At 40.4% G+C, this 19,775-nt stretch overlaps 1 protein-coding gene across 4 annotated transcripts in view; it reads right to left on the bottom strand.

The window, feature by feature from the left end:
- Positions 1-19,775, bottom strand: part of GLIPR2 (GLI pathogenesis related 2) — a 110,271-nt gene that overhangs the window by 85,730 nt on the left and 4,766 nt on the right. For all 4 annotated transcript variants that reach the window (XM_058180250.1, XM_058180249.1, XM_058180251.1 and 1 more), the window contains exons 2-4: positions 10,289-10,397; positions 4,159-4,262; positions 2,499-2,576 (exon numbers count right to left, since the gene is read on the bottom strand). In XM_058180250.1, coding sequence (XP_058036233.1) covers positions 2,499-2,576; positions 4,159-4,262; positions 10,289-10,397 — 291 coding nt within the window. The remainder of the gene's footprint in view (positions 1-2,498; positions 2,577-4,158; positions 4,263-10,288; positions 10,398-19,775) is intronic.

The following is a 19,775-nucleotide window of genomic DNA, read 5'->3' as shown; positions in this document are numbered from 1 at the left end:
GTCTATCTAGACCCGTTCCAGTCTGGCTTCCGACCCGGATATAGCACAGAGACAGCTTTGGTCACGTTGGTGGATGATCTCTGGAGGGCCAGAGACAGGGGTTATTCCTCTGCTCTGGTCCTGTTAGATCTCTCAGCGGCTTTTGATACCATCGACCATGGTATCCTGCTGCGCCAGTTGGGGGGTTTGGGAGTGGGAGGCACCGTTTATCGGTGGTTCTCCTCCTATCTCTCTGACCGGTCGCAGATGGTGTTGACAGGGGGGCAGAGGTCGACCGCGAGGCACCTTACTTGTGGGGTGCCGCAGGGGTCAATTCTCTCGCCCCTCCTGTTCAACATCTATATGAAGCCGTTGGGTGAGATCATCAGTGGCTTCGGGGTGAGATATCAGCTGTACGCTGACGACACTCAGCTGTACTTTTCCACCCCGGGCCACCCCAACGAAGCTGTCGAAGTGCTGTCCCGGTGTTTGGAAGCCGTACGGGTCTGGATGGGGAGGAACAGGCTCAAGCTCAATCCTTCCAAGACAGAGTGGCTGTGGATGCCGGCACCCCGATACAGTCAGCTGCAGCCGCAGCTGACTGTCGGGGGCGAGTTATTGGCCCCAAGGGAAAGGGTGCGCAACTTGGGTGTTCTCCTGGATGCACGGCTGTCATTTGAAGATCATTTGACGGCCGTCTCCAGGAGAGCCTTTCACCAGGTTCGCCTGGTTCGCCAGTTGCGCCCCTTCCTCGATCAGGATGCCTTATGCACAGTCACTCATGCTCTCGTTACCTCTCGCCTGGATTATTGCAATGCTCTCTACATGGGGCTCCCCTTGAGGTGCACCCGGAGGCTTCAGTTAGTCCAGAACGCAGCTGCGCGGGTGATAGAGGGAGCTTCACGTAGCTCCCACGTAACAACACTCCTGCGCAGACTGCACTGGCTACCTGTGGTCTTTCGGGTGCACTTTAAGGTGTTGGTTACTACCTTTAAAGCGCTCCATGGCTTGGGGCCTGGGTACTTACGGGACCGCCTGCTGTTACCTCATGCCTCCCACCGACCCATACGCTCACACAGAGAGGGACTTCTCAGGGTGCCGTCCGCCAAACAATGTTGGCTGGCGGCCCCCAGGGGAAGATCCTTCTCTGTGGGGGCTCCTACTCTCTGGAATAAACTTCCCCCTGGTTTACGCCAAATACCTGACCTTCGGACCTTTCGCCGCGAATTGAAAACACATTTGTTTATTCGCACGGGGTTGGCTTAAGTTTTTCTTAAACTGTTTACATTTTTTGAATTCTAAATTCTATTTATGTTTTAAATTGGGGTTTTTAGATTTTAAATATTTTAATTTTTCGGCCAATTGTATAATAAGTTTCTTAATTTAGTTTTTAATTGTACATTGTTTATGTTTTATCCTGGCTGTACACCGCCCTGAGTCCTTCGGGAGAAGGGTGGTCTAGAAATCCAATAAATAATAATAATAATAATAACAATAATAACAATAATAATAATAATAATAATAATAATAATAATAATAATAATAATAATAATAATAATAATAATAATAATTCTGCTCAGTTATGTCTGCCTGGACAAGTCCCGGCAGATATGTGTATATACACCTCCCCACCAGTATTTATAGAGGGACAGCAACTCCGACCACGCTTTGCTCGCACAAGCACGAAGCCGTAAGCACCAGCCTGAAGTTTACGAGTGAGACCTTGTCGAAACATCACCAGGATACTCTCAACCTTACACGGGAAAAGACTCGAATACACCAAGACCTACATACCTATACCCGTGAAAATCTATGAAAACATATATATGTATGTATGTAAGAAAACTGCAGGGAGTTCTCCAGGCAGACATAACTGAACGGAAGAAAAAAATATAAATATACTTGTGTGTATGTGCGTAAATATATATATTGTATTTTGCATATTGTAAATATAAAATGTGCATATTATATTAAGAGCCATGGTAGCATGCAGTACTGGGAGCTAATTCTGCTGACTACTGACTGCCAGCAGTTCGGCAGTTTGATTCTCACCGTTCAAGGTTGACTCAGCCTTCCATCCTTCCGAGGTGGGTAAAATGAGGACCCAGATTGTTGGGGGCAATATCCTGACTCTGCTTAGATAGAGCTATAAAACACTGTGAAGTGCTATATAAGTCTAAGTGCTATTCCTATTGCTATATATTTTGCAAATAAGGCAAATTCATTAAAATGCAAGTGCAGTACACAAACATATATTAATAAAATTTCTAAGTAATCCCTTTTTTTTCTGAGAACTTAAACTATACCTCTATTGAAATCAATGCTGCTTTGAATAAAAACATTAGAGAAATATTTTAAAATGTTTTCACCCTCCATACATTCCTATGAGTCAAAAATATTTCTGTCAATATTTGGACATTATATTCTTGTATCTCTGTCAGCATGAGCTTTTACAATCTGGGAGGAAACCAAATGTTTCATTCTATGCCATGTTACAAAATAGTGCCCAGTATACCTACCGGTCCCAGAGGAAAAACCAGGGCTTTGGAAATTATAATTCTTGATTTCACTATACCATCTGTCAGCTACTTCACTTCCTGCAAGACAAAGAAAACTGTGCAATGGAACTGGAATGAAGTGAACTCTTCCCTTCCCTTCCCTTCCCTTTCCTTCTCTCTCTTCTAGACAGTTACAGGTTATCAAATTCTTTTTATTAATTCCAGTTTGATTAAGATATTAACCATTGGCCACGATAGTTTGATTTCTTATAAAATTATTAAAATAAGTTAAAGAAAAACATAAGCACATAATACTATTGAAAGAATTTTTAAAGGCCTGAGTAGCTATGAAATATTCTTTGTTTATGAGAAATAATCCGTAATTATTAAAGTATTTGCCTGTGATTTTCTAAAAGATAAAAGAATGTTGATATTAAAGTATTAACCTATATTGGGGCTATTTAAAGACATACATATAGGAACCCCATCATATTAAGAAGTGCATGAGACTGGGGACAGTTTTGTGCACATTGCCATATCAGAATGGAACAACTCACTGTGGCCAGCTTGCTACTGCCAACTTGCCATTACCAAATTGCTGCAGGACAATTCCATATGGCCAATTCACCACGGGGATAACTCGTTGGGATCAGTTAGAGGAAGAGCCAGGTGGGCAGGTAGGCAACAAGTGGGTAGACAGAATGCATGGGGTACAGTGGTCAAACAAGTGGGAGGGCAAAGTGGGCGGGGTGTGGCAAGAGGATGGATTGCCCAGGCAGCTGGAGGAAGAGCCGAATGGGCGACCGAGTGGTAAGCAGTGCAGTGGGAGAGTGAGATGGTGGCTAGAATGCATTGGTAGCAACTGGCGAGTGAGTGAGTGGCCAGTGTCTAGGGTGCGGTAAGAAGATGGATTGCCCCAGCAACCAGAGGGAGAGCCAGGTGGGTGAGCAAGTGGTGGGCAGAACATATAAGCCAAAAACATTGCTTGTTGCTTGTTGTCAAGAAAGTGGGTGGATAGAGCATGCGGGGTGCAGTGAGAGGTTGGCCCACACCACCAGCGGCAGTAGCAGCAGTAGCAGCCAGAGCTGAAAGTGCAGAGCATGTCCCACCATGCAGAAGCAGCCACCCGTCACCCAATTGGAGCTTGGTGCAGGCTGGGATAACTGAAAATGAATCTGAGGCATAGGAAGCTCAGTGTTATTTTTGGGTGGGGGGATATGTGCATATTATCTTTTTAAAAAAAGGTCCAATGGCTGGCTGAGTTGCCTGAATTTAATCCCAGGAATTAAATTCTGCACTGGGCTCCAGACAGAAAAGACCGAGGATGGTGGGGGCAGCCAGGGGAGGCAGTAGAGGGGCACCAGCTGCTTGGGGAGGATAAGGTGCACTGGTATCACCATGGTCACATAAGATGCACTGGACAGGACGAGGACTGTTCCGGGTGCTGCCCTGTCGTGGCCCACGCCAACTTGCACCAAACATTGGCCTTTTTTAGAACCCTAGATAGGGTGCAATATCTATGAAAGATTTAACAGGCTATTGAGCAGATATTTTAAATGCATTTATTAATTGGGGTTCTGTTTCTATGTGCTACACATTACACTATATAGCAAGATATATATTTTTACACTAAAAGGTTTAATACATGCTTTTCGTATATAGGAACAAAGATTTATTTTACCTGATTGATCGTATGAAGCCCATGCTAGATTTTCTCCACATTTTCCACTGCTAGATTCAGGACTGTGTTTGAGGATTCTTGTGCTAGCAAGTGCTTCTGAATACCTTGTTTAATACAATAAGCAAGTATTTGCTAAATATAGAGAGCACATAGCCTAAAGGATTTAGTCAGAAGTATACATGATTTAATTTGAGAAGAAATTTTACACTGGTGGGAAAAAGCCATCTATCTCCACTTTTCCTAACCTTTCCTGTTTTATTGCACAGCCTTTGCTATCCTGGTTTACGGACAAGTGGATTGCTTTTTAATATGACTGTCTGACTGGGCCTACAGAGTCCCAGCCCTAATATGGTGCTTCTTGTATTTAATAAGATTGAATTTCTTGCATTTAACATTTTCCCTCTTCAGTATTGAATTTCTGTGACAGCCTCTATCTAGAATGTCTTCTACTTTTCAACCATGTTCTAGTTTGTATTTCTTGCTGTATCTAATTCTTGTCACAATTTGATTTGGACAATGAATACTGTCTTCTGTTGGTACAAACATTATTCCCTTTGAAATAGATATGTCTCTATTTATTTCAATGCTTCTGCTCCTGGATTTGCAATAGTTGTAACTGCTATTTAATTCTCCACCCTGAAGAAGCCAATAACTGTTAATGTAAATTAGGTTTAGTTTTATCTGAGCCAACAAATTTATTTGTTTTTCTGGTGACAGAAGTTGCTTGGAACAGGTTCACACAAGTATATTTTGGCAATTGCACTTAAGTCTCTGGGTAGATTAGAATGTCAGCAAATTGCCCCCAACAATTTGGCTGAAGAGGTTGTTAAAAAAAAAAAACTTTTAAAGGGTTCTGATGATCCCTGCTCAGTCATGCGATCATCAGAGGTTTGTTTGTTTTTTACTTTTAAAAGCCTTTTTTTGGCTGAAGAAAAGATGCTTTTAAAAGTAAACAAAAAACAAAAAAAAACCTCTGATGATCATGGAACCGGTTCGGGGGCGTGGCCAACCAGCCATTACTACCGGTTCTCCGAATGCCAGCATTTTACTACCGGCTCTACAGAACCAGACCGAACCGGGAGCAATCCACCACTGATACAACACTGTTTCAAATTTAGGATGCCTGCCTATGATCATTGGTCCGTATAACTGACCACAGGAACATTCTAAATTAGAACTCTGCTATCTCTTTCCCTCTATCCCACCCAGACAAGAATGTTGTTGTGCCTCGCTCGCCCCCCTCGCCGCAGCCGGGCCCTTCTCATCTCCTGCCAGACACTGATAGTACAGGAGAATGTCCTGGCATGCCTCCAGCCCCCAGTCCTGGCACCATGCCCGGAGAAACTGAGCAAACAAACCTCCCTCCGATAGCATGTGCGCCTGAAGCCAGCCACAAGCTGGGATTACCAGCAGCTGGGGACGAAATGATGCAGTGGACAGATCCTCGCTTCCGGAGAATGGAGAGGCGACGTCAGCAAAAGGAAGGGAGGGGCAGGCCTGGATAAGTGCTGAGTCATGGAGCCACACCCCATGGCCTATATAAAGGATCTGCTTTCTGGCATTCTCTGAGTCAGGCAAAGTCTAATCTGGATTGCTGAAGTCACACCTTGGATTCCTGCCTGCCCTGAGGACTCTGATAGGACTTTGGCAGAGCTGCAGAGACACTCTTGATACGGACTTCCCCGACCCGGCCGTCAGAGGAGGAGTGGGACAGGACAACTGTTGTGACTCGTCCTCCCTCCTCTCCTCAGTCGGGCCCCTCCCGTCTCCAACCGGGCCTGTTATCAGACTCCGAGTCTGATAATGAAGATGAACGGCTGTCATGCCTCCAGCCCCCGGCCCTGGCCCCATGCCCAGAGAGGATGCCAAGAGTGAACAAACAAGCCCGATAAACCTCACTCATACAGCGTGTGTTCCTTTGGCTCAGCCGTCAGAGGAAGCCAGCCAGGTGCTGGAATTAGTGACAGCAGAGGCTTCGTTGCCAAGTGGGAGGACCCTCACTTCTGGAGATCTGAGAGGCGACGCCAGCAGAAGGAGGGGTGGGGCAGGCCTGGATAAATGCTGAGTCATGGAGCCACAGCCCACAGCCAATATAAAGAACCTGCTTTTGGCATTCCATCCTTGAGTCAAGCAAAGTCTTATCGAGTTTCCTGATACCGGACCCTATCGCTGAAGTCACAACTTGGACTGCCTGCCTGCCCTGATAAACCTCGAAGGGACTTGGCAAGCTGCAGAGGCTTCGTTGCCAAGTTTGCCACGGACTTCCTGGACTCGTTCATCGGAGTGGGGGGCGGGACACGACAAAGACCTTGCCAGGCTTGGGCCTGCTTTCCAAGGCTCCTGGAAGCAGCACCATTTTCAATACTCTTAACAATTTATTATCGAAATGGCAACTGCTTTTGGAGCTTTCTGCCCCAATCAGCTGGTCATTGAGAGACTGCAAACTTCTCTTGGCCCTTGCTAGGATTTGGGGAAGCCAGCAGTATGCAAAGATGGCAGCTTCAGGAAGAGCTTCCCAAAATCTTTCCTTTGCTTAATCCTATCCCTGCTGTAGAAACTCACATTTCTTCAATAAAGAAAACAATAGAATAAAAAAGCTGGAAGGGGATACAGACTTATTGATCTTTCTTCCTTCCCCTCAATTTAGTATAGTTTTAGTATTTAAACTATACTAAAACTGAACACGCTGCCCTCCAACCTCAATCCCTTTTAACCAATTCAATGCTAGATTTACTGCATGCCTGCAAAGTTATTCTGTAAATTGCTTACTTTATTGCTAGGCGCAGAAGAAAGAAAAGAAAATCTTTTTGCAGCTTGTTTGTGTTAAAGAGCTGAAGAAAAAATTCAGCTGAAAAAAAATGCAGCTAGGGCACAAATATGCAGGAAATGGCTGCAACAAAACCTGGGTCCTAAAGAGAATCAGACAGAAAAACGCTTGGAAACTTTTGGAAATTTTCTGCTGCACTATCTGGACAGGTGGGTCTGAGGCAATTCTTCACAGTCACATGACCCTGCCCATTTCACCCTGGATTTTCCAGCATGGCTGACCCACCACATCCTTTGTCCATGGCTGGTCTTCCACTACTGATATACTGCCAGCACAACTTCTCTGCTGCTTCTCTGAGGCTGCCTAATCGTAGCTGACGCAACATTATCCAAATCTCACAGCCAATTCCCCCGCGGATGATTAAACAGACCCCTGACACTTATAGCTTCTGGTGCACTTTTGCATTGACAGCAGCAGTGCTGGAAAGCAGGGGTGGTACAGGGAGTGTACTATTCTTATTTCCGGATCTATTACCTACTTTTCCAGTGAGAGATACACAAACATGCACACCCCATGGGTTTAAATTAAATATTAATGTTTAATCGCATTTCATTTGTTGGTTCAGCTGTGATTAACTTTGCAGTTGGCCATGGGTGTGTGTTTGTGTTGGTGTGTGTCTCTCACTAGAAAGGTATGTTTCAGGCTGACTTTAATATGATTCCCAACTTCCTTTTTTTTCTTTTTTCCTTTCTGGCTTCCTTTTTATCAAACTTTAGCAGCTGTGACAATATGAATCTATTGGATTCTGGCAGCTAAGAAAGCATGTACACACACATACAAACATACCCCGTTTTGGAGCTGTGGCTGTTTTCCGGCCGATTTTCCCCACCCAAGTGGGAAGCCACCCCCCCTCCTAGAAGAATGAAATATTTTGAGAAATATTTAAAAAGTCAGGATAAAATATTTCCGTCTGAAAGAGAAATAAAAAATCTTAAGGGAGACAGAAACTTAAGAGTCCCAGCTCCCTCCCCCAGCAGATATTTTGTCCCCATTAAGAAAGATTGGGCCAGCCTATCTACAAAACAAAAGAAACTCAGCTTCAGAATGGTGGGATTAAGACATGAACCTTCAGGATATAATAGGATTAACCCACTGCCATTTAGCAGCTGACTACATTGCACAATCTCTTAATGACATTGCATCACCCTCCAAACTTCAACCAAACTTAGCTCAAACAATCTATAGAGCCAGCTATGACCCCTACATAACCCGTACAATAATGCTCTTGCACAGGAACAGGAAGCTTAAGTGCAAAGCCCAAGAGAAGGTATAAAAACCCCTCACTCAATTCCATGTGGTCAACTGCCCAGAATCACAAATCCATGTGGTTCTGCTTCATCATTAAACCATCTTTCCAATCAGCTTTCAGCCTCCATTTTGTCTCCAGTGCCTTTCTCCTGCCTTGGAACTGAACTAGATGGTTATTTCCTTCATCACCTGTTTTTAAACTGTTCTTGATTTAGCACAAGGGCGCCCCCCCCTTTTTTTTCTTCTCCCCTCCCCTGCCACGTCTCAAAAGCATTTTTCCTTTCTTATTTTCCACACAGGCACTATCAAAGGATCATGGAAACGCTTCCCGAGTTTTGTGGATCTCTATCATATGGCACCTTTGCTGTATTTTTACCTAAAAGTACATTTAGTTTTGCATGCTTGGTCGTCTTGAGCCATATGCCTCTTCTCCCTGACCCAATACATCTCCCCATACAGAAACTGCTCCTCTTTTTATTTTCCACAACCACAATCTCTTGCACTTGTTTTTCCTTGCACTGTGAAGTTCTTTGTACTGGGGGAAGATCTTGACAGCTGCCTTGAAAAGAGGAGATGAAGGTTGAGATGTTGGATTATCCCAGCAAATTTTTTCCTCCTTGCCCCCCAGCCAAAGGGTTGCCCTAACCCAGTAAAACTTCCCAAGACAATCAAGCATACAAAACTAAACTTCATTATGTAAAAACAAAGCAAAAATGCCAAATGACAAGAGATCCACAGAACTTGGGAAGAAGTGCTGAACATTTCCACAGCGTTTATCCCAGTTGCTTGGCTACCAGAATCAGATAGATTGACATTGTCACAGCTGCTGAACTTTGACAAAAAGGAAGTTAGAAAGAAAAAAAAAGGGAAGTTGGAAATCATTTTATAGTTAGCCAGGAGCAACCTGAAACCTATCTTTCCAACGAAACACACACATACACTCTTCCATGGACAAGCACAAAGTTCATCACAGCTGAACGAATGAATAAAACATGATTAAACATTAAGATTTAATTTAAACCCAAGGAAAGGGTGTGGTTGTTGGTGCATGTCTCTCGTTGGAAAAGTATGTAACAGATCCGGGAAATATGGATAGCCAATTTCAGCCACTCTCATCTCCCACCCTGCGCTATGCAAAGACTTTGCTGGCAAAGTCTCTCTTGTCATCCCCACCCCTCACCATCCAAACACTGCTGATGAATGTGATATCGCAGGCGCCACTGCACCCCCATACCACCGCTGCTTTCCAACACTGCTGCTGCCAAAGCCCCCTGAGTTTCTTGCCATTTTTTTTTAAAATTTATATCCCGCCCTTCTCCGAAGACTCAGGGCGGCTTACAGTGTGTAAGGCAAGTCGGCGAATGCCAAAAGCACACCAGAAGGGAGAAGCACTAGATGTGCATTTAATTGTCCATCGGGCGAATTGGCTGTGAAGATTTGGGTTGCAATGCATTGGCTATAATTAGCCAGTCTCGGAGAAGCAATGGAGAAGTTGTGGCGGCAGTATATCAGTGGTTGAGGACCAGCCCTGGACCAAGTGCCTTGGTGGGTCAGCCATGCTGGAAAAGCTGGGGTTTTTCCTGCGGCCCTGCGGCCCTGATGAATTGTCTCATTCTGCCGATAGGCAGCTGATCACAATAGAGGCCCATCCCACCAATGTGGCTTCATCCACCAAGCATGGAGTCTCTCTGGCATTAGAATGTAGTGCTGTGCCTTAATCTACCAGAGCTCTTCCACTCTTCTGGGCTGCTTTTGGCTTTGCAAAGCTTTTTGGTGCTTTTCTGTCCTCAGCTCGGTAGTGGGTCTCCTAGGGCCTCCTCCATCACCCATCAGGTACCCCGTGCTTGCTCAACAACTTGCCCATTCATTTAGCAGTGGCATAAGGCATAGCAGGGAGTGGGGGTCATTAAGTGATATTATCTCAATATTTGTCACCACTTTCAGCCATAATGGACAGCAGGCTCCATTACAGTCAAGGGCTACATGTCTCAAAAAGATAGTCTGAAACTCAAGTATAATACTGTCATTCAATCAAGAAGATCTAATTGTACTTACTGCTGTGCTTCTCTGTTTAATTTTTTACAGAGTTTTAGTGAAGGAACGCCATGCTTCTTCCTGTAGTCATTGTGGGCTCTTAAAACTTCTTCTGAAAATTGCTTGGAAGCTAATGGAATAAAAAAATAATAGAAATATTACTAAATAACAGCACATCAAAAGGTAAAAATTCTATAATAACTTATATTTTAAGCTTTAAAGAACAAAATCAGTTTTACCAATTTATAGAAAACTTATTCTACAATATTTGCATCTTGGATATAGGAACACTACAGAGATACATTTTGGAATTAAAATTTCAAATCCACCTGATCCATCCATCCATTCATTATTCTGTTCAACAATTAAATAGTTAATAAATTTAGACACAGATTAAACTGATTAACCCCAAGATAATATCTTCTAATATTCCTATGGGAATTCTGCTGATAGTTTGAGGGTGGCTGCACTCTCCTTTATTCATCCCCAATCTCTGTCTCAAAATATGTACAGGTAGTCCTTGACTTATTACCATTTGTTCAACAACCATTCAAAGTTACAACAGCACTGAACAAAGGACATGTGATCCATGACCATTGCACTGCACCTGTGGTCACATGACCAAAATTTGGATTGTTGGCAGCCCATCTGCACTTATAACTGTAGGGGCAATTTAACTCCCACCCATCTGCCTATCTACCCTTCACCTATGATTTTCATTCCCCTGCATTCTGCTGCCCTTCTAACTTTTACTGTTTACTTGCTCCTGTTGCTCCTGTTGCTCCTGTGCATAGTTGGCTGGGATTTGAACTGTGAAAAAAAAAAAAGACAAAAGCAGCCACAAAGCACCAAGAAGCCCCTAGATGGGACAAGGAGGAGGAAGAGGAAGAGAGGGGAGCATGAGAGGGGAGGAAGTAGGAAAGTGGGGGGGGGGGAGGAGGAGGTGGAGGAGGAGGAGGATGTTTCAAGATCCATTCCAAATCTGTTATTCCAGGGGTGTCAAACTGGTGGCCTGTGGGCTGGATGCATCATGTGCAGGCCATGCCCACCCTAGTTCTGCGAAGGGAAAAAACACCGTCATACATCACATGACAGCAACATGATGCCACGAGTTTGACACCTGTGTGTTATTCTGTTAAAATTCCATGGCTAACATATATAATATGAATAAACAGATTTTCAATTTTGCTGAAATATAACCTAGACCAAATGTATACATTTTTAAAATTTAGATTTTAAAAAAAGAATATAGAATGTAGAATGGGGTTGGCAGAGACCTTCAAGGTCTTGTAGTTCAACCTCCTACCCATGGCAGGAGATCCTATAACAGTGTTGGTGAACCTATGGCACGCATGCCGGAAGTGGCACGCAATACCATCCCGTGCTGAATGCGCGGCCTTGCCAGCTCACCGTGTTCCTGCACTCAGGCTGTCACGTGCGTGGTGTCGGCGGACCCCAGAAGTGTGGCAGTCCATTGTGCATGCACAAGCTGGCCCCCAGCCTTCTGGGTTGGCGTCACGCACGTGTGATGGACCACCGCACTTCCAGGATCGATGGCATTGCGCGTGCGATGACCAGCTGACCGGCGTGTGTTTGCGTGCAGGAATGTGACAGGAGCCAGTGAGGCCACGCATTCAGCACAGGAGAGTTTTGCATGCCACTTCCGGCACGCGAGAATGCTAAAGGTTTGCCAACACTGTCCTATAACATTCTGTGAAATGGCTATCCCATGGGTCAGCAACCTTAAACACTCAAAGAGCCGCAAAGGTCCTAACCAGACCTTTGTTCCAGACCCAGAAGCCCCTGTTCAATTCTGGAGCTGACCAGAAGTCCAGGTACCCCATCAGTCTCCTCCTAGCGCAGCATCCTCTTTCCTCTGCTGACTGGAAGTCCAGTTCCCCCACCATAGAGTCTCCCCGTAGCACGGCATCTTTTTTCCTCTACCTGTCCTCACCAAATGCCCTATCAATTGTGGAACTGACAACCAGCAACAGGGAGCGTCTTATACTCCGAAAAATACGATATTAAAAAGATGAACATTATAAAAAATAAACTAAGAGAAAGACATTTCAGAATAAACTGAAGTTGGCAATGATGCAAATAATAATAATATTGTACCATATGTGCTGATGATAAGAGACAAAAAAATTAAACATTTTGCAAGCTTCTCGGTAAAAGTCATATCAAAAAGAAAAAACTACTCATCTCCAAGTTTGGGTCGGTCTTCTTTGAAAAAAACATTTTTTTTTCAACAGGATTCTATCTGAGCTTACAAAAAATAACCACTGGTTTTGAATGATTTCTAATCTCCAGATTGGAGATTTTGGAAGAATTTGTTATTTTTTCCATATGTATAATGGAATGTATTATGTTTCTAAATGATGGAAATGCTGCTAGCACCGTGATGGCAAACCTATGGCACGCATGCCAGAGGTGGCATCCAGTGCCCTCTCTGTGGGCACATGAGCCGTCACCCAGTTCAGCTCCTCCCGCCACCTGCCAGCCAGCTGGTTTTCGGGTCTCTGCTGAGCATGTGTAGGGGCAGGGTGCATCGGGGGCATGCATGCATGCACACCTCTGGTGGGGCAATGCACATGCATTCACAGGGCCGTGCGCGCATTGCATTTTGGGGGTTTGGCCACATGTGCGCATTCACACACACATGCACACACTTTGGACACTCAGTCCGAAAAAGTTAGCCATCACTGTGCTATCATAACAGAAATTAATTTCATAAAGCAGTTGAAAAATTATTCATTATACTCTGATTGGCATGCTAGTTAGGTATGAGCTGAACAATATGCTAATCATACTATGAGGCATGTCTACAAGTGACTTGAAAATTGTACTTAACAATTGTTTATTAGACATTCCTCCTTAAACTGGAATGAATTAAATCAATTAAAGCTCTGGGACTGTTACTGTTACTTGTCAATTTCATTAATGGAGAAAGAGATGAAAGAAATACTCATGAACTGAGCAGATTTTAGAAAACTAGGAAAGATAGCTAATATTCCGGAAAAGGGACAAAATTTAAGATGAAATTAACTGAAACAAATCAGAAATAATGCAGGAAATGTAATAAAAAACAAAACTTTTCTTTTGAGAAAAATATATCAAATATATACATGCAGAATACAAGTCATTTTGGATGGGGTTGTGGTCTTCTTGGATAAATACTTTTCTGCATGCTGAGTTAAGTCTTAGGCTGCCCGATCATAAAAAAAGTGCACTCTGCTGGAGTTTCACATACTTATTAGTACAGTACAATGAATTCAATAAAAAAGCGATATAGAAAGCAATAAACCAAATAAAAGAAGCACAGATAGTTAATGGATTCTTAGAAAAATTCATTAAAAACTAATAAAACCAAGGAAAAAACCCAGCATGGTTGCACAAACAGCTCTCAGACAAACTGAAAGAGAAAAGGGCTACCTGGAAAAAAAAGCTATACTGACTTAGAAAGTTTTATGAAAACTACCAACTGATTTCAAATTGAAGAGGTATGTTACAAGTAAGGGAAATTACTAGATTAAATATGACTAATACATTTAGAATCATTTCCATTGAAATTTGTACAGCAAGGGAGTTTTTATCAAACTTATTAGAATATAAAATACAAATGAAAATAAAAAGAATGGGGAAAGGGGGAAGGGAAAAGGGGAGAGAAAAGTATAGGATAAAAGGGAAAAAAGAAAGAAAAGCATTGACTGAGATTTTTCAGCACAGCAGAATAAAATATTACAGTCTCAACTTTTTATTTTTACATATGTAATATATATTAGCCATTTCTATACTAATAAATATATGTAATCAGCAAAGCCCAAAGTTGAAATTTCTTTTTTTCCTATATCTTTTTTTTCTTTATTTTGTAATCATTTTATTTTATTCAAAAGATTAAAACTTCAAATACTCCGCCCAAAAACTGAACACAGACGGAACAAAACTAAATAAAAAACACTGAAAAAATATGAATTAAAAAACCCAAAGGTTCCCCACTTGCAAAGTAGGTCCAAAATTTATAAACTTCTACATCTAATTGCAACTCAATTAACCTGTCATACATTACATATGTGAAATGAAAAGAAATTAAAAAGCTAAATAAGGGAAATTTAAAGTTTCAAGCACTCTGTTAACAGTCTGCTGTTGTAATTTACTGTAGAAAATCTACATGGTTTCTTATTTGTCACCCAGATCATTCTGAGACCAAGGTCAAATACTCTTGTTTGGTTCATAGTAGTGAAACCTTTCTTTAGGTTTTTCGTTGGAAACTTTACCAACAATTGCATCTCATTTCCAAATTCATTAGTCTCTGTTGTAAATATGTATGCAACAACAACCACTGTTGAATAATTTTCCTTGACAACAGAGCATTCGTCTTTTCAGTCCATCCTCCGTTACATCCATTATCTCAGAATTTCTTATACTTGTTTTCTTTCCAATCTTTTCTGGCAAACCAAACACTTTCTTTTTCACATCTGACAGCAACAAATCAAATTCCAATTGCTCAAATTGCAAATCAACTGTAATTTCCTGCCTTTGAATTTGTAGAATCATTAGTGACCCATCAAATTTTTGTTCATATTTTCAAATTCCATAAATTATAGGGGTTTTTTTCAATTGTTTCCCAAAATGATTTATCTCCTTTCAAACGCATGATAAACAATTTTGGTTTTCTCTTCAGGAATAAGAGAAATAGACAAGTAACAGCTTCCATATGGGAAAAAGCTCTCTTTTTTTAAAAAAAGAGGAATTTTCCCATCAAAAATTAAGAGATGAATATCAAGGGACTTTTTTTAGAAAAAAGAAAGAACAAGAGTTATAGCATAATCTTGTGTATATATAAAATCCACCACAACTTCTTTACTTCCTTCCTCCTTAAATAATTTTGAATTTAACTATAAACAATGAAAGAGCAGGGGGGAAAGTGTAAAAGTTCAGCAAGGGATTATAAAATAGGTCAGAAGTCAACTAGTCATAAATTTAAAAATGTAAAACTTCAAAAAATGCAATTAAAACCCAGCTGTTTTAAGAAAGACAAGCACCTGAAGGGATAAGGTAGCAAGAAATCAGATCTTTCTATTGCTCTTTAGTGAGAATTGCAAACCTCCACACATACCCCTCCTTCTCCATCTGTCCATGTTTGTCTGAACGTTGTCTTCCTCTTCAGAAAAGGGGAGGAAAGCCACCAAATAACCAGCTTTTGTGGCAAAATCAGTTGTTTATTGGCAAGAGAAAAATAACCAGAGCTTATAAAGCATTTGCTAGACCAATTCTTGAATACAGTTCGCCTGTCTGGAACCCATACCACATTTCAGACGTCAATACAATTGAGCGTGTCCAGAAATATTTTACAAGAAGGGTTCTCTACTCCTCTGAATACAACAAAATACCTTATGCCACCAGACTTGAAATCCTGGATTTAGAAAACTTAGAACTCCGCCACCTTCGACATGACCTGAGTTTAACTCATAGAATCATCTATTACAATGTCCTTCCTGTTGAAGACTACTTCAGCTTCAATCACAACAATACAAGGGCTAACAATAGATTTAAACTTAATGTTAACCGCCTCAATCTTGATTGCAGAAAATATGACTTCTGTAACAGAGTTGTTAATGTTTCGAACACACTACCTGACTCTGTGGTCTCTTCCCAAAATCCCCAAAGCTTTAACCAAAAACTGTCTAGTATTGACCTCACCCCATTCCTAAGAGGTCTGTAAGGGGCGTGCATAAGAGCACAAATGTGCCTACCATTCCTGTCCTATTGTTTCCTTTCATTATATCCAATTAATATAATTATTCCATACTTATGCTTATATATATGCTTATATATAATATAGTTATTTTCATGCTTATGCTTATATATACTGTTGTGACAAATAAATAAATAAATAAATAAATAAATAAAATAAAATCTCTTGTCTGTTCAACAAGCCATGAGGAGGAGGAAACTCATTTTTTCCTATTTCAAATACAACATCCAGAAGCAGTTCCCAAATAGAAACAAAGTTAGATATACTCTTTTCTTTGATTAAAGCAGTTAATTTGCCATTTCTGCTAGCTCTATCAGTTTTTCCAGTCATTCTTCCATTGTGTGAGTTAGAATATCTTTCCATTTTTCTGCATAAAGTATTTTTGTTGCTGTCAACTTGTATAACAACAACAGGAGCTTTTTTCCCAGTTCTTTGTCATTAAGTCGAAAAGGAAAGTTTCGGGTTTGATTTTTATCTTCATTTTGAGAATCTTCTATATTAAAATGTGAATTATAAACCTGGTAATTTTTTATTTTATTTGCTTTATCATATGTTCACCAAAGATCCTAAAAAGTTCCTTCTTTACATTTACATTTCCAACATACATTTGAAATACTTTATACATCGTTGACAATTTATCAGATGTTAAATACCAATGGTGTATCATTTTATAAACTAATTATAAAGTTAATCTGAAGAAAAACCAATATTCATACTACTCAAATAGTCATCAATCCTGGTCAAGGATAGATATGGCATGGATGTCATCAGAACTAAGTACTAATGTACAAGAATTAGAAACAGAACCAAATATATGGACAGACTACAACTCAGTTAGGATTAAGTGGAAAGGATATAAGAAAAAAGTGAAATGGATTTTGAATCAATCTATATTAAAAGATAAAGAATTCATACAAATAACAGAAAAAGAAATGTCATTCTTTAAAGAAAATAAAAAGGAAAAGACTTCATTGCAAAACGTATGGGACACAGAGAAGGCATACTTTTGAGGATTATAGGAAGGAAAAATAGGGAAAAGAAGCAAAGTTAAAAAACACTGGAGGGAGAGTACAACAGACTAGAATGGAACTACAGAAAAATCCACAAGAAAAGAAGCTCAAAAATCAAATGGAAATAATAAAACACAAACTGAGCTTACTCAAAAAAGAACTGGCATGAAAAATTAAGAGTATAAAACAAAATTTCTTCAAAAACACCAATAAACTGGGAAGATGGTTGACATACAAAAAGGAAAAAGAAAAAAAACAGATACAAAGTTTGATGACAGCATCAAAATGATAGAAAAAAAATAATAATTCAGAACTACTATGAAAATCTGTACGACCAAGAGGAACTATCAGAGGATAAAATAAAACAATACCTAGAAGAGGCCAAGTTGCCTAAAATCCCTGAAGAAATAAGATCTACATTAAATGAAAAGATAACAATGTTTGAATTAACAGAAGCAACTGAGAAACAGAAGAATAATAAAATACCAGGACTAGATGGCCTACCAGCATAAACAACTACAGGATTCCCTGGGACTATTATTGTTGGAAATTTACAATGAAGTCTTGTTAGAAGAAAAATCCTGGATGGAAGCAAATACCACCCTCATACCAAAAAAAGATGCAGACTTATCGTAGATTAAAAACTATAGACCTATCTCGCTTTTAAATGTGGACTGCAAAATTTACACATCAATAATAGCTGAAAGATTGAAGAGATTACTGAATGAATGTATACATTTATACCAGGATGGTTTCTTGCTGAATAGACAAATTAAAAACAACATGAGAATAATTTTGAACACATTGGAATATTATGAGGCACACCTGGAAAAACAAATGGCTCTGATATTTCTGGACACACAGAAAGCATTTGATAATGTAAACTGGAGAGTCATGATACTGTAGCTAAAAGATATGGAATTGGGGGGGGGGATTATTAATACGATCAAGGCAATATACACTAAGCAGACTGCAAAAGTTTTTGTAAATGGGGACACAACAGAGAATATTAATATTAAAAGAGGCACAAGACAAGGATTTGAATTGTCCCCCTTACTATTTATTCTGACGCTGGAAGTGTTAAATAGAAGTATCCGCCAAGATATAGAAATAAAAGACATGGAGATAAAAAAGGAAAAATACAAATTACAAGTTTTTGCAGATGATTTGGTATTCATTATAGAGGAACCGCAAGAAATGGGACTCAAATCAATAAAGAAAATAGAAGACTATGGTGATGTTGCAGGATTAAAAATAAATAAAGAAATCCTGTTCTTCATATATTATAGGTTCTAGGCTTCTAATCATCTTTCTGGTCTTCTTTGAACTCTTTCCAAAATCTCAACATCTTATTTAGTTTACTTTATTGTCATTGTACATGGTACGATGAAATTAAATGCCATCATCAGTGTACATTATAACTATAAAAATAAAAACATAAACATATATCCTTTACATTCTATATAACTGAAATTGAAAATCTGATATTGCACAATACCGTAGAATTCAATATGGTTATTGCCCTGGGATAGAAGCTGTTTTTGTATTGGGGTGACCAAAACTGGATGCAGTATTCTAAGTGTTGTCTTACTTTATAAAGTGATACTATTGCTTTGCATGATATTGAGTCTATCCCTTTGTTAATTCAACCTAGTATTGTATTAGCTTTTTTGGCTACTGCCACATGCTGTTGGCTCATGTTTAGATGGTTGTCTACTAGGACTCCAAGATCATTCTTGCAATTATAATGATTGAGTCATGTTTCACCTAGTCTACCTTTAGTCTTTTGGTTTTTCTTGCCTACGTGCAAGACCTTGCTTTTCTCTATGTTAAATTTCATTTTGTTGGATAGGGCGAAGTAAACAGGTCTATCAAGATCCATCTGGATCTTGAATCTATCTTCTGGGGTGTTGGTTATTCCTGCCAGCTCTGTGTCTCTGCAAGTTTGATGAGTTCCCCTTTTATTCCCTCATCTAAGTCATTTATGAAGATATTGAAAAGTAATCGCCGTAACACGGAATCCTGGGGTGCCCCATTACTTACTTCCCTCCATGTGGATGTAATTCCATTAAGGACTATACGTTGAGTGCATTTGTCAGCCAGTTACAAACCTATCTGCTGATGATGCTATCTCACCTTTTTCTAGCTTAAAAAGAAATAAGTTGTGATCAACTTTGTCAGATCCAAGTATATTATCTCTAAGTGTACTATGTCCAAGTATACTATGTCCACTGCATTTTGTTGGCCCACTAATTCAGTCACTTTGTCAAAGAATGAAATAAGATTTGTTTGGCCATGTTGGCTACTGGTTATAATTTTGCTTGCTTGTTGTTGCTTGCAGATTTGGTGCTTGATTATCTTTTCTAGGATCTTCCCAAGTATTGATGTCAGGCTGATTAGTGTCTGGTTTTTTCCCCCCTTTCTTGAAGATGGGAACCATATCAGATCTTTTTTAGTCTTCTGATAATTATCCAGTTCTCCAAAATCTTTGAAAGATATGGTTCAGTGGTTCCAATATCTCTTCTGCTAGCTCCTTCAGTACTTTAGGATGTAATCTATCAGGTCCTAGTGATTTGAATATCTGCCCATGTAAAAAGTCAGCTTCCAATAAGACATGAGCTCTGTAGACCAGGTGTTAAGCTTAACAGGTATTATTAATGCAGGATTCTAATGAAGCCTCAAAACCATGGCAATGTTCATAGACCTAACTGAAGCATATTATCCCCTGCAAAAATCTGTT

Source organism: Ahaetulla prasina, chromosome 4 (assembly GCF_028640845.1).
Source record: "Ahaetulla prasina isolate Xishuangbanna chromosome 4, ASM2864084v1, whole genome shotgun sequence".
Taxonomy (NCBI): Eukaryota; Metazoa; Chordata; class Lepidosauria; order Squamata; family Colubridae; genus Ahaetulla; species Ahaetulla prasina.
The sequence above is the reverse complement of the archived record's forward strand: the minus strand, read 5'-3'. Positions and strand labels throughout refer to the sequence as shown.